The 15,326-nt window shown below is 36.6% G+C and overlaps 1 protein-coding gene across 2 annotated transcripts in view; it reads right to left on the reverse strand.

Moving 5' to 3' along the window:
• The window catches only part of LOC121423581 (phospholipid-transporting ATPase ABCA1-like), a 91,416-nt gene that overhangs the window by 15,435 nt on the left and 60,655 nt on the right, over positions 1–15,326 (reverse strand). Inside the window, exons 25-39 of one of the 2 annotated variants that reach the window (XM_041618944.1) lie at positions 14,965–15,104; positions 14,450–14,587; positions 13,485–13,690; positions 12,848–12,926; positions 12,231–12,448; positions 11,259–11,457; positions 10,660–10,812; positions 9,846–9,968; positions 8,870–8,983; positions 6,106–6,260; positions 5,432–5,658; positions 4,611–4,868; positions 3,956–4,085; positions 3,291–3,368; positions 2,503–2,672 (exon numbers count right to left, since the gene is read on the reverse strand). In XM_041618944.1, coding sequence (XP_041474878.1) covers positions 2,503–2,672; positions 3,291–3,368; positions 3,956–4,085; positions 4,611–4,868; positions 5,432–5,658; positions 6,106–6,260; positions 8,870–8,983; positions 9,846–9,968; positions 10,660–10,812; positions 11,259–11,457; positions 12,231–12,448; positions 12,848–12,926; positions 13,485–13,690; positions 14,450–14,587; positions 14,965–15,104 — 2,388 coding nt within the window. The remainder of the gene's footprint in view (positions 1–2,502; positions 2,673–3,290; positions 3,369–3,955; positions 4,086–4,610; positions 4,869–5,431; positions 5,659–6,105; positions 6,261–8,869; positions 8,984–9,845; positions 9,969–10,659; positions 10,813–11,258; positions 11,458–12,230; positions 12,449–12,847; positions 12,927–13,484; positions 13,691–14,449; positions 14,588–14,964; positions 15,105–15,326) is intronic. The other variant, XM_041618945.1, reaches the window with a different exon arrangement.

A 15,326-nucleotide genomic window follows, 5' to 3' on the forward strand; every position in this document is an offset into this window, starting at 1 on the left:
GAACTCCATTGCCTTGCGTGTTGTGTCAATGGGAGCTCAGGTGGGGTATTTGAAACCCCAATTTCAGATTTTTGGGAGAGCTTCATTTCTCTCGTTTAAACTGGGGTGGGGTTCATCTGACAGCTGATAATGCCTTGCGTGTTAGTCAATGGGAGCTCAAGTGGGGTATTGACACCCCACTTTCAGTTTTGGGGAAAGTTTCATTTCTCTCGTTTAAACTGGGGTGGGGTCGATTTAGTGACTGCAGCTGCTGATAAGAGCTGATAAAACACTGCATGCCACTGCATCAGGCTGATGAACAGCATGGAGTGGGATTGCAGCTGTCCTTGTTACGCAATAGTGTAAACAAACTCTTCAGAGCTTCCTGGCTGACAGTAATCTTGAAAGAATAAATTTGTATTCTATTTGTTTTAGGACATTAGCATGTCTAAAAACGATTCGTAATTTAGATGGAGATCAAACTGAAATTTTGAACGATGCAAAATGACCCACAATTGCCGAAATAACAATAAGTTTTTAAAAAATCACCCCCAGTTTAACTCCCTCTCTCTCTCTCTCTCTTGCTCTCTCTCTCTGCCAGGCCTTATGAAGGTCACTTCTCCTTGGGGGAAGGTGGATTATCTGGGAGAGTGCGTGGTTGTTTACTTAAGGATAACCATTCCTTGTTGATATCGGGGGATGGGCAGTCAGACTGCAGGTCCCAATAAAGTGGCTTCTTTCATCCAAGTGATATTCATGACTTGAGATGTTTTGCATATTTAATGAGCTTGATGCGAACCAAAACACCTCTTTTCATTCGGTCATTGCTGCTCTAATTGTGCATCGAATTTCATGAATTTGGTACCATTGTAAAGAAGAAGAATCATTCTTTCAGGTCATGTGTTTAGATTTATTCAAAGATTTTGTAATATAGGTTAAATTTTTGATCTAAAATATGCTACAAAATAAATATTTTCACCTGACAAAAGCTGCTTTTTTCACACTTTATTTATGTTTGAGCCTAAATGATTTTTATATCATGATAAAGCTGAATATGTATGCTTTGAAATGATATAGGTTTCAAAATAAGAATTGGTTTAATCGGGTCAAGATCACACTTTTCATTTGCCAAGTACAAAAAGCAGTTTGAAAACAAGAATACTGCACTCTGATTGGTCAAAGAGACCACCCAGTGGCAAATTCCAACGGTTCCAGTGCCTGGGTTCGTGGGAAGGCCACACTTCCCATGTGGTAATCTCCTCAAATACCCCGCGTCTGTTGTTCTGTGAACCTTATCCAGCCAATCAGGACTCTGGATTTCATGCAAGTACAAAATTTCAGAAATCTCGTCTTGTACCTTGGTGGGAAAAGTGTGATCTTGACCCGATTAAAAGGTGCCGCATATCAAGAGTGGCATTGTGAGAAAGTACAGAAGTTCAGCTTTATGGTGATATAGATATCATTGAGGCTCAAAATAAAAAGTTTTGCACAATTTGCAAAAGAAAACAGAGGAAGAAAATTCAGTTTTGAGGCACATTTTCAGGCCAGAAATTTACTTATTTAACAAAATATTGTATACAAAATAAATGACCAATATGCAAGAGTAACTTTTACTCTTTCCGATGGTGCAATAATATTTCATTTAACTTGAGGTTAAAACAGGTAAATTCTTAGAGAAAAAAAATCTCATGAATCACGAGATTTTGCCAAGGGGAGGATTCAGCCACGAGATGATTTGGATGAATCTGGCCTTTTTGCTCATTAGCACAGGGACCTGCGGTCTGACTGATGGGGGGGGAGTGAAAGTAGCTTGGAATTTGAAATTGGGGTGTCAGATAAGATCCTTTTTTAAACACAAATTTTCGTAATGACAACTTTAAACCCGAGTTTAAGTTAAACCCGAATTCAGAATACGGCCCTACAGTTTGTGAACACTACCAGAAAATGAGCATATTCAGTGTTCAGTTCTGCCATGTTTTAGATACTTTATTGTGAAGTCAGGTACGTGTAGTAAAAATATAACATTCAATAAATTTTGTTAATCTGGGCTCGCTTAACATTGTAGCGCCGTTCTCTACATTCAACACTCGACATGAAGGGGGGCATTTTGTGGTTGGGTTCACTAACTTGGAGCGTTGTGGCCCAGTGGATTAGTCTCCGGACTTTGAAACAGGGGGTTGTGGGTTCGAATCCCAGCCATGGCGTAATTTCCTTCAGCAAGAAATTAATCCACATTGTGCTGCACTCAACCCAGGTGAGGTGAATGGGTACCTGGCAGGAATTTATTCCTTGAAATGCGTGTGCGCTGTAATCATAGTAATTACGGTAGCCAAGCTACAGCTGGGGTAATAATATCCAAGTCCTTTGGAAGCGCATAGAGACATTATTCATAGTTGTGATATGCGCTATACAAGAACTGTTTATTATTATTATTATTATTAACTTCTGAGCACAACTGTACTTTTATTTTCATATAAAAAAGAATGTTGTCAAAATGTTAAGTAACCGTAATGGTAGAAATACCTGATCTCTTCATCTATCTGGCTGCTGGTGAAATTGATAGGATGGTTAGTAACCGTCATCCCGTGGTATAGGCTGCTGTTAGCTGAATCGACGTGGGCTCGTAGGAGTAGGTTATTCATCACGTTCATGAAGATAGGCAGAGCATGCCATCCATTGTTATCCCACCAAACCTAGAAATTGGAAAATAAACAAGTGAATGTTTGGAGAGCGATAATATATTATAATAATAATAATAATTGGCATTTATATAGCGCTTTATCGATCTATGACTGCACAAAGCGCTTCAAAATTATTATAACCCGGTCACTGGATTCATAGCATTTCAAGCAGCCTGTAAGGCACAGACTTGCTAAACCAACCACAATGACGGTCGTTTCCTTCTGGTACCCAATTAGCACCTGGGTGAGAGTGGCAAAGAGAGGATTGACGCCTTGCCAAAGGACGCTAGGCCATGGTGGCCTTTTTATTTAAATGGCTTTGCCATATTTAGGATTCTATTCTTGTCTTCATATTATTTGGACAAGAATGGAAGAATTCTTTGCCTTTAATCAGATTAATACACGTGGATGGTTGTGTTACTTGACTGCCAAGATATCAAATTCAATAATTTATATATTGTGCTATTCCCTAGATGATTAAACATGCTTACAACAAGAAAAATTATACAAACATTTAAATTGACAACTAACAATCCTAAATATCTGGATTAGAAGAAAAATAATGTTTGAAATCCCTTTAAAAATGATGAAACAGCAATATACATGTAGATATATAGGTGATGATCTTACCTTGACATTTGAAGGAGTAGTAAGAGAAGAGAGGACCTCATAAATTTCCCTGATGGTATCCCCTGAAGGCAAGAACTCCTGAAAATAATACAAACAATGAAACTGAATGAAATTACAACCTGCGAAGTGCGAAGGATAGATTCCTTTTGGAAATACCCTACTTTAAAAACCAAGGCTACTCTTGGAGACTGTGCATTTAGCTACGCAGCTCCGAAATTATGGAACCAACATCCCCTTAGCGTTAGAATGACCCAGTCTGTTCCTTCTTTCAAAGCATTATTGAAGATGCATCTGTTTAAGGAAGCTTTTAAGTAATAATAAGATCATCATTTTTAGTTAGTATAAGCAGTAGGAGTAACCAAAGCGCAGTAGAGTATATTTATATAGTGGCTGCGCTATACAAATCTATCATTTATATATATTATATTATAAATTGATCGAGTACTATATCTGTATATTTTTGGCAGATAAAATACAATCTTATTCAAACAGACAATGATCTAAATGGCAGTGCATCATCACTCCATAGGGGAGAGTTTCAAGGACTTGTCGGGCATTTTATCCAACACGTCTTGTTTTATCTTATAGTTTCTATGGTAGCAATGCTTCTCGGCAAATAAAAATCAAGAAAGTTGTCAGATCCGACAAATTGTCAAACAACTCACCCTGTTTGGACTGCCCTCGCCTGGTCTAGAAGAAACATTTCCTCTCATCCATTCTCCGATCAACTGACGGCTCTGATTGATGGATAGGAGCGCATCCTCATTGTCCTCGATAAAACTCATCCCTCCAAACCTAGAAATATAACAATAATAACAAAAAAAAATGACGACACTGAAATAACAATAATAATATACATCATCCCAAAATTCTTGTCCTCAATGAAACTCACCCCACCAAATTTAGAAATACACAGATCATTTAGACATCATCTATAGACTCTTCTGCATTAGGTGTGAGACACCCACATTAGGTTCTACGGCTCATTCCCCAAAATTTCACTTTCACTCCCACTAACCAATCCCCATAAACAGTACCCACAGATAAACATATACATGTATATTTCAATTTTGGGAAAAATATAATGGAACACATATCGGACTTCCTTCATGGGTCCCTAAAATCCTGAATGTGTTGTTGCATGTAATGAGTGCTTAAAATTCATTGTTAACAATAAATAATAAGTTTATAAAAATTAAATATTAACCGTAAAATTGCATTTTTTTGGAATTTGTCCGAATGTGCACTCAAGGTCACGCTAAAACCCGACCGACAACCCTTTTCTTGAAGGCCCACTAAATCGAGAATAAAATAACTCACCTATTCAGAATGAAATCTTCCATGGTCTTGACCAGATAGTGGCTGACATTCACACTGGTCATGTTCTGGAGGAAGTCGGTGGAAGCTTCCATTCTGGTCGGCGGGGGTGGTCCCTCGGCTCCTACATCACATGACTGGAAACCTCTATCACAGTCACAGGTCAGATTCCTCGACTCATAGTCATCATACAGGTAGTCTGGGAAGGCTGGCTTGTGGGGCTTCCCCCATTCTGTGGCTCTGTGAGGCTCACAGGGATAGCTTTGAAGACAAAAATTGAAATTAATTTGAAATTATTGAAATACAAAACATGACACTACAAAGAACATTGTGCAAATTTCCTGTAGAAAACAAAAATATGATATTGATGGATTTCCATAGAATTGAGGTTGATTTGATAATAATAATAATAATAAGTATTTCTAATGCGCACTTTCTAATGGATCATTACACACTACATATTAAATAAACAATTGTAACTCTTTAAGACGGGGCCCACATCAGATTTGATACATGGATTCCAACGAGAACCCTAACAGCCATATGAGTCAATCTATATTACATGTAACTGATAAATGCTACTTGGAAAATGACTACATTTACTTAAAAATTATCGTGGAAAATGTCCCACAATTGAACATTTCTTCTTCCCTGTATTTCCAAAAATCTCTTCAAGACTTCATATTTAAGAATGGAAAAGAATTAATCCCAAGCAATCCTTTAACCTTACTTCCCTGTTCTTGTAATCCCCTTCATATTTCACTGTAGAAAATCATGGGGTGGTGCCCCTCCCCCCTGGTCTAAATGAAACTCTGTAAACTCACCCAATATCTGAGTTCGGCATGCACCTCACTCCGATCCCCGGTCCATCGACCAAGGCTTCTTCTATCCTGGCAGAGACTGGGTTATTGGAATTATCCTGGCTGTAGAAGACGTAATTGTTGGAGCCGTAGAGCCAGGGAACAAGACGGAGGGCTGATGGTTGCTGGATGGGAGGGATCAAGGTCGCAAACAACATGGAGAAGCAGACAAAGACAACTGGAAGAATGACCTGAATGAAGAGAGAAAGAAGATACATGCAGGTGGGTGTTGGTTTGAAAAAATCCATATCAAATCTTGAAGTGTCTAGATTTGTTACATGCAAAACATCACGACAAAAAAACTTGGATTCAGAAACTTCTGTCGAAGGATGTAGCTGGGAATTTCAGTGGTGATGATACAGGATGGTACTTGTAGTGATTTAATATTTCTATTTATATCTGTATTTGTGGTTGTTCATAATATATACATGTATAAAATATTTCTATAAATCCACATTGGTGTTACAGCTTGCTTCAATAATCACAATATTAACTCGCGACACTAATAAGAGATAGATCATATCCATCTACATACATTACAGAGTTCTCTCCAAATAGTTACTAAAGAAAACCAGCATCTATCTGAAGGCTTAATTGATATACGCCCTTCTGATTCTAAGCAAATAGAGAAAAAATACCTGAGCAATGAAACCCTTCTTGCTGCGTCGGGCATGGTGAAATCGCTTGAAAAAGAGGGCTGAAAACTGTCGCTGGACCAGCTTTAGTCCTGTCACCCTCTTGTCGCTAAGGTCCAGGACTTCATGAGCATGGACTGGTGGTGCTAGAACCGTAGCTGCAAAATGAAATATTCCATACACAAATAGTTACAGATGATGTAACAGGTGCAAGTTTCAAGACATATTCTTGATGGCATGGCTATATGCATCAACTACTGAAGGATTTCATGGGATATGTATTGGCATTGCAACATCATTTTCATATATATTCATGCATTATTTCTACAAATATATACAGCTGATACAGACAGATCAATTTAGATTTATTTTTCCTATGCACTTATGATAAATGTTACAGGAGACTGCTGTTTTGTCTCTCTTCTAAGATCGGTTTCAAACAAATAACGATACTTTTAATATTCTCAAGTAGAATTTGTAGAATTAGCAATTTGTAAAATACATGGTGTATCCAGCAAATTATCGATAAAATCAAGCAAAGGGGAAAGCACTAACATTTTATTTTGTAATATTCACAAATATTTCTACCAATAATTTTTTTTTAAATGTTCATTCAACAATTATAATAAAAAACAATGCTTTTCTTTCTAAAAATGGAAATGCAAGGCCTTGCATATTACAATTTAAAAATTTGATAGTAGATTCAGAACATCTAGTTGAAATGAATTAATGTTGGTTATCAACAAGCAAACAATGATCATACATATATGTACATGTATATTGAAAAAAAAATAAAAGAATGACACATATACAGTAATGCACAAACAAAAGACAGAATATGGTTTTGTTGCTAGGTTGCGCAAAGCAAGATTAAGGAGACAAGTAAGAGGGTAAATGCCTGGATTAAATGAAGATAAGCAGAAACAACAAACATCAATAAAATAAAACAAATAATGCACATGAATCAAATTAATTTCATTCACATGGTGGGAAGAAGCAAGTCATAAGTGCACTGAAAGTATCAGTATGCAATAGTGCTAAAGCATGGACATCATACTGCATGGTGTAGAGTTTTACATGTAGCATTAAAAAGCAACTTAAAAAAAAATTAAGTATAACAACAAACTCAGCAAACATTATCTTGTACATGTAGCTTCATCCCCACCAAATACTGACAATTTACAATATACAATGAATATCTGATATAATTCAACCCAAAGAAGTTTAAAAGTGATTTTGTTTTGGGAAAGCAAAAATAAAAGAGCCATTGATTTTAATAACATTGATAATAGTCTAATTTTTTTATAAGAAGATGAATTGATTTAATTACAGCCAAAATATACTCTAATTGGAAATCTCTTTGAGTGCTGATGATATACATGTATGCAGAGGTATCATGATCCAGTGGATATGTCTCAGGCCTATAGATGTCAAGGTCCCACCTCGGCACTAAAGTCCCTTGGAAAAGTATAATCTAAACTTGCCACACTTGATGCAGGTGAGGTAAATGGGTACCCAGCAGAAATTAATTCCTTGATATGCTAAAGTATCTCATTGGCAGCTATATGCTAAAGTTGGGGAAATTTAATATGCAGCACTTAGAAATCTTGGCATACAGCACTAAATACTTGTTGCATATTATTATCATTATTTCATAAATTGAACATGATCTGCACAAGTGGACACTGTCCAATAACACAATATTTTCATTAATTAATTTGTCTACTGGCTGGCACAACTTAGTCTAAGTTTTAACTTGTATCTAGCTTCATGTAACCTTTTTTGAATATTATATTTTTGCTGGAAAAGCAGTGCTAGTTAGGGTTAGAAGAAATCAGTTGTTTGTTATGCCTAGTGGTATGAGTCAGGATATATACCTGTAGCAAGAAATGGGTCCTTATAAATATTGCAATTGCTTAAAATTCAACAACCATTTATGAACAATTACATCTTTTCTGAAAAGATATACAGAATATGAATGCATTTTCTCTTTATTCCACGGACTTATATCAAACCAAGACTACATGTAGTACTATGTAGTCTAAGTAAATTCATTGTTGCAGTTATATACTGTAATTTATCAACGACATCGCATCTCATTCATCACATGTACATACATGTACAGCATGCCAGTTAGTTACAGTTTTTTTCCAATAAATAACAACTGTTTTTTCTTTATTAAAACACATTTTCTGTATAGGCCCAAATTCATTAATGGGTTTTTGAAACCAAGGTTTATGCAAATTTATGCACCTCATTCAGGTTTCTTTCTATTTTTAGCATTCATCAGCCCAGTATTGAATCAATAAATCCACCACTTATTCAAATACATAAAAACTTTGACTCGATCCACAGCAGCTAAAATGAATTTAATGCCCTGTGATAGAAGCATAAATGTAATATTGCATCCTTTCCCATTATTATGTGCTAAACTAAGCATCTTAAGTTAAAAAATTAAATTTGCATAAAACCTAATTACAAGCCACAGGTTGAAAACCATCTACGGGAATTTGGGCCTGAAGGACATACATTTACATACTTAGTCAGGGGTCTGTTGCAGAAAGAGTTGCGTTTAAACGCAAGTAAAAAAATCAATCGCAAGTCCAAAATGCGCGCTGTTGATTGGTTGAAAATCAAGATGCGCATGATTTTTAGAGTTGCGTTTAATTGCAACTCTTTCTGCAACGGGCCCCAGGTTAGTCAGCATGCAATGTTGATAAGTTTGTGCAGATACAGTATCTTGTTGGGATACTCCATCCCTGCCTACCCTCTTGTTGACTGAAGCTCACTTGCCGGGCATGACCTTTGCCCTTTGTTTGACCTTTCACACTTGACTTGCTTGAGCTATCTGGGGTCTGAGAGCTGTTCACACTTGCTTGTACTACAGCAAACAAAATCAAGTTCAGCATTTAAAAATAATGGATAGCTACCACTTCACAAGAAAATTTTGCCTTCACCATAATAGCATTGTTTCATTTTTTAGTGTTCAGGCAAGAATATATTCACATGTACCAGTATCCACTGAATGATATCCCTCCCCTTCCCTCATAGAATGGCACATACAAACAAAGACAAGAAGGTAAATATTCTTAAAAATAAGAGCATGGCTTCCACAAATCAAAATTCAAAGATAACACAACTATCCAGCTTGATAAGAAAACAGAAAATACATATACAATGTACCTAATTCGTATCAAAATATAAGAAACATACAAGCATAGATGTGAAGCATTATAGTTGCATTCAAACGTAAACTTGTCATAAATTCCAGTGTGTTTTGAAATAGCGAAATAGGTTGTAGTCCGACTGCGCGAAACAGAGAACGCAAGAACAGTTCATGCAATGAAACAAAAATATGTCCAAAATTCAAGTGTTTTGAAATAGCGAAAGAGGCTGTAGTCCGACTGCACGAAACAGAAAACGCAAGAAGAGTTTAGTGGAAAATTATACGTAAATTTGAAAATGTTTCACTCGCATAGAAATGCATAAAAAAATCTTGGACCTATGCTTCACTTCAGGATCCTGTTGCTTCATTGGCTTACTTTGTCATAGCTGGCTTTGTCAACCATGCTGCTTTTTAGAGAACTGACAGTTACTGTATTCAATATTGATAACAAAGTTAAAATCAATGCTACATAGGTTCTGTGCAACAGAGCCCTGGATCTGCATCAAATACATGTAACATAGCAAATAACGACCATTTGCGACTTGATCAAAATAAAGCAAACACAATTCAGACCTACCATCGATTTGACTGAAGCTGACCTGACGAGCGTGGCCTTTGTTCCTGCTGTGACCTTTGACCCTTGGGGGTACACTGCTGGCCACGGCTCCCTGAGGCTCTGAGTCAATGGCATCGGTCGGCGCTGTAGTGAGCAATGTTGTGATTGCAACAAAAAATGAAATAACCACAATGAACAGATGATATGAAATATTTTTTGAACAAGAAATGGAATGACACCACTGTACAAGTATGTCCAATTCATAAACCTGACTTTATGAACATGTGGTCTTTATAGACAGGTTCTTGAATACATGTTTCGTATTCAGGTGGTCACAATATTTGACCCGCAGATAATCATTTCTCTGGTCACAGAATTCAACCAGTCTTGAGTATCTCCACCAGCCACAGAGTGAAAAAAAAATGAATTTCATACTCAGTTGAAAATGATTGATGAATGCTTCGAACACATACAGTACGAAGACACATACATGTTTAATACTGAATTACATGAATGTTGCGCATGTACCTTAATTTGATCTGTATGATTTCAAGATGAAATGTTATTGGACCTGAATTCTGTAGCATGTCCCATAACATAGACAAAATTATTACTGACTTTATTAGTCTTCAATATCTGTTTGAGTTTGCATAGTTTCATTTTCTTTCAAGCTGAAAACATGCAGAAAAATTGATGCTTGAATGTTTTGAACATATTTGAGTATGAAGATACAGACATGCTTACTTCGAAATTCCATGAATGCTGTAACTTGATTTGATTGCACGGTTTCATGGTGAAACATATAATGTACAACATTGGCTATTGACTTTATTACCTTTTTGAGTTTGCATGGTTTCACGCTGGAATGGCGTCATGGGAGTTGAATTCTGATCATCCTCTCCAGCATCCCCACCGTCTTGAGTAACGTCCCGGACTGGCTCCGTCTGGGCAGGGTGAGCCATGGCCTCCTGGTGGACAGCATCAGTAACTAGATATATGAAAGAATAGTAGATATTGGATGGAATATGCGACTATGAATTAATAGGTATGTTGCTACATATGCCAAATAATATGGATGGTTGAAGATATTTGAAAATTATGATGGTATAAACCGATCATATGATAATATGAATGATTGTTATCATGATTATCTATTATGATCAAAATAAACAATTGCATTTTTTTAATACAGATCTTCATAATAATAATTTTGACCATGTATTTTATCTTCATCATCATCATCGTCATAATAATCATTCTTGTCCTTATGATCAACAATTCACCATACTCATCATCAAAATTATCAAAACCACCACCATCACCATCATCATCATCATCATCTTCATCATCATCATCATCACCATCATTAAAAATTTCCTCCTCTTTCTCCTCCTCCTCCTGACCATCACGACCGAACCCACACCATCAACTCACCATCATTAGCCAGCAGCCCTTGGTTCTCATCAGTGATGCTAAGATTGATAGAAGATGCCGATGGCATTCTATAATGCCTCCTCCTGATGCTACCCCTCCCCATGAATGGGCGTGGCAACCTGCCTCCATCTGTTGCTATGTCGGTACAGCCTGGCTCCATGTCTACCATCTCATTCTCTTCTGTCACGGCCAAGAACACCTAATCGGAAGATTACAAGAAGCCCTCTTTATATTACTTCAAATAAATAACAATGTACACTACAATGGGTTTACATGTATAGGCGCTTCGTCTACAAGCAGTTGGTGTACAGTATGACACGACACTTGCTCCTCCCACATTTGCACCGGTCTTAACACCTTAGTGGGCATAGGGTTAGAATTAGGATTGTAATAGAGGTTTCTATTCAGAATAATATAAAGGATTTCAGGTTTATTTAGTTTTGAAGGTTGGGTCTTGGGTCTATGTTTGTCCTATCTTGCAGATCTTCCATTAGAGCAATTGTCACCGGAGCAAATGTCATGGAACCTCTCAAATAGTCTAATATCACATGGGCTTATTCTATTTGGCCTGCTATCAATTGGTCTAAATACTGTTTGGTCTAGCTACACTTGATCTAATGCCCTCTTGGTCTAGTCCTCATCAAGTCTAATGCCCAGCTGGTCTAACTTCAAATTCACATACTTATTCTTTAAGAGCTTCCAATCAATTTCAACATATTGTAAGGTCTGAAAATTAATTGTAAGTCTTGCTTGCCATAGATACACGTATTGTGGATTGATTTGCTACGATGTGATGCACATTTAACTTTGCGAACAATTGCAAAGGAAGTTTCTTGCTTGACGTAAGTAAAATATATAATTCAGTCATTATGAACCATTACAAAATTGGAATTTATAGAATCTATATTACATGCCCTATCTTTCATAGATTAAACTGATCAAACCACTGTTTGAACTCTCTTAGAAACCAACCTCTTCTAATGACGTATCAGAGAGGCCGTAGCTGCTGATGTACAGTTTATCCATGTTCATCTCTAGTTCTCTGAATAACTTTGAGAGCATCTGATTGCGTGCCGATGAGAGAGGGAGCTGGAAGGAGATCTCGGTCCCGATGTTCTCAGCCACCGTTGCCTTGGGAACAAACTTCTTGATGAAGGCTGTGATGACGGCCACGCTGCAATACCCAAGATCTGGTAATCAAGAAAATAGATATTGAAGCACATACATGTATTGCAACTCAAAAATTGTAACTAAGGGGTGACTATTTATCAATAAAGTTAAAGGATTCCCAATGTCCCCGGTATGATGAAAACAAAAATAAATTAACATCTGGCATTAAGGACAATGTTATTGCAGCATTAGCAATAAACCTGAATGATAAATGTAATTTAAAAATAGATTTACATCAAGAGGGCATGTACATGTAGTCAACTAAATCATGAAACCGCATGCAACTACCTATGATTTGAATTTCCCCAGACCCTAGACATAATAACTTATTCCATCAAAGGAATACATGCATTGATAGGCTCCTGACTTTTTATTATATTTCTTCTTTTTTTTAAATTTCTAATATTTGAATTCCTTACCTGGTACATCTCCAGCTTCGCTTGCTTTCTCAGCATGGATCACATCACCATCGGTCTTATCATCAGGGTTTAGATTAAGCTGCATGGAACAATATATACCAATAAATTACTCATCTAGAATTACATGTAGAAATGAATATTTCAGAAGCTGTATTACAAATGGTTTCAATTCAAACTATTCAAACTAATTTCAAGTATAACACAGCACGGATATCGAAATTTACTAGGTAACTTTCATATAAATACATTATTATTTATAATTCAAGTTTTGGGGTTCATTTTAAAAAAGTCTAATGTTCGATGATTTATTAGGTGGGGGAGATAGACAAGTAGGATGAGGATAAAGAAGGGCAATTCCTTAAAGTAGGTACGTCCGACCCCCTATATGTGGGACTTTCATGAAATTATCGGTCTATAATTTCTTGTTTTTTTGATAGTCTGTAATGCTCTCAAATGACCATGACTTGGTCAGTCTATGATGTGAAGTAAAACTTGAGAAAAATGGGGGTCGGACGTACAAAAAAGTTGATTATTTTATGAGATTGCCCAGAAGAGAAGAAGGATGGGAAGAAAGAGGAGGAGGCAGAGCAAGAGGAAGAGGTGGGAAATGGGAGAGAGGGTAACATAGAAAACCTACCGGTGCAACATCATCATCCGCATTCCTATTGAGCCCATATTCTCCAGTCTTCTTTGTCAGCACCAGGTAATACCCAGAGCCAAAATGACTCTTGAGAAACAGAGACGTTCCGCAACATCTCAGTTTGCCCTTAGCAATGATAGCGATGCGATCTCCCAAGATGTCGGCCTCGTCCATGTGATGCGTGGACATGATGATTGTTCGGCCTGAGAGGATAAAAGTTAATAAAATTAATAATTTCATGACAACAGTTTGTATATTTATTGATACACTTTTCACGCTTTGCTTCAATGCAATGACCATACAGATCATTTTAAACTTATGCAGTATGCCCAAGTCACAAAATAAAATGACCACTATACATACATGTACATGTATCCACTCACACTACATGTAATTGTAAAGAATGAACAAATTGTGCATTGAATATATTGTCCTCTTCAAATAAAAACAAATTAACCAAAATATAATCATTATCCTAAATGAAGGTAAACTAATTATTGCTAATCCTTCTATATTTCCTAACCTTAAAAAGTCAAGACCCTATGAGTAGGCTCTTATTTTCTTTATCATCAACATCGTCACTGGTATAAATATTATCTTTGAATTCTGAGTATGTTAATTTATTCAGTAAAAGTTTTAATTTGTTGAACCAAATATTCAGAATACTGGAGGTAGAGGAAGGATAGTAATTTGAAAGCTAAATTCACTGTACTATTAGTGAACAGTGTCTCCCAGGTAGTGGCATAATACTGCAATGCAATAATGATGACAACTGAGTAATACAAGCGGCCCGTTGCATAAAACTTTTTACCTGAGAAAACTCAGGTGGTTTTTACCAGAGTTTTTGCCCTGTGTTAAAGTCAATGGCAGAACTTAGACTAACCTTAATTTTCAGTTTTTACCAGAGTTTTCTCAGGTAAAAAGTTTTATCCGACAGGCCCAAGATATGTCCTTTTTCCTACCTGTCTTGTATTTGCTGAGAAGGTCCCAGATCTCTCTCCTAGCGTAAGGATCTACTCCAGCAGTAGGTTCATCTAAGATGACAGTCTTAGAGCCAGCCATGAAGGCAATGGCTATGGACAGCTTTCTCTTCATGCCACCTACATGTATAATGGAGAAAGACCATTAATGATATCGATGCACTTATAAAACACAATGCACTGCTGGCTAATACAAATGAAGGTTTACACTCTTTATAAAAAAAAATGTTATTCCACAAACTGAAATTATTTCAGATGCAGAGATTATCCAGAGTTGCTAATCTTATTTGTGAGAAATCCTTTTTTTCTCTTTAACCCCTTTTCAAGCCTAAAATCATGTTTTTTCTTTGAAATTCTGAAAAAACATACCCCAATATTTTACAAGTTTAAAAAATCCTATTAGGTGCCATTTTCCCCTGAAACATCCTACTACATGTAATTTGCAGCATCTAGATTATCATTTTCAAAATATTGCAAAGTATTGCAATCCAAAGTACCTGAAAGATTGGCAGAGTATTCATCTCTCTTATGAGGCAGGTTCAAGTCCTGTAACATCTGTTCCATCTCTATGGCAACATCATTAGGAGTAGCACCCTTGAGACGGGCGTAGAACCAAAGATGTTCCGCAACAGTCAACCTTGGGTTCAAACATATGGTATACATTTAATTAGTGTTCAAATTCAATTCAATTCAAAATTTATTTCAATCAATCAATCATAAAAATACAGGTGTATACAAATCAGATAAAAACATGGGATGGGGAGCCCCTGGAAGGTTTCATTTAAAAAAATTGTGGGTGGAGCACCACCATGATACAATTAAATACAAATTAATATAAGATATACATAAAGAGTGAACA

The sequence above is a fragment of the Lytechinus variegatus genome, chromosome 11, assembly GCF_018143015.1.
Source record: "Lytechinus variegatus isolate NC3 chromosome 11, Lvar_3.0, whole genome shotgun sequence".
In the NCBI taxonomy this organism is placed as follows: Eukaryota; Metazoa; Echinodermata; class Echinoidea; order Temnopleuroida; family Toxopneustidae; genus Lytechinus; species Lytechinus variegatus.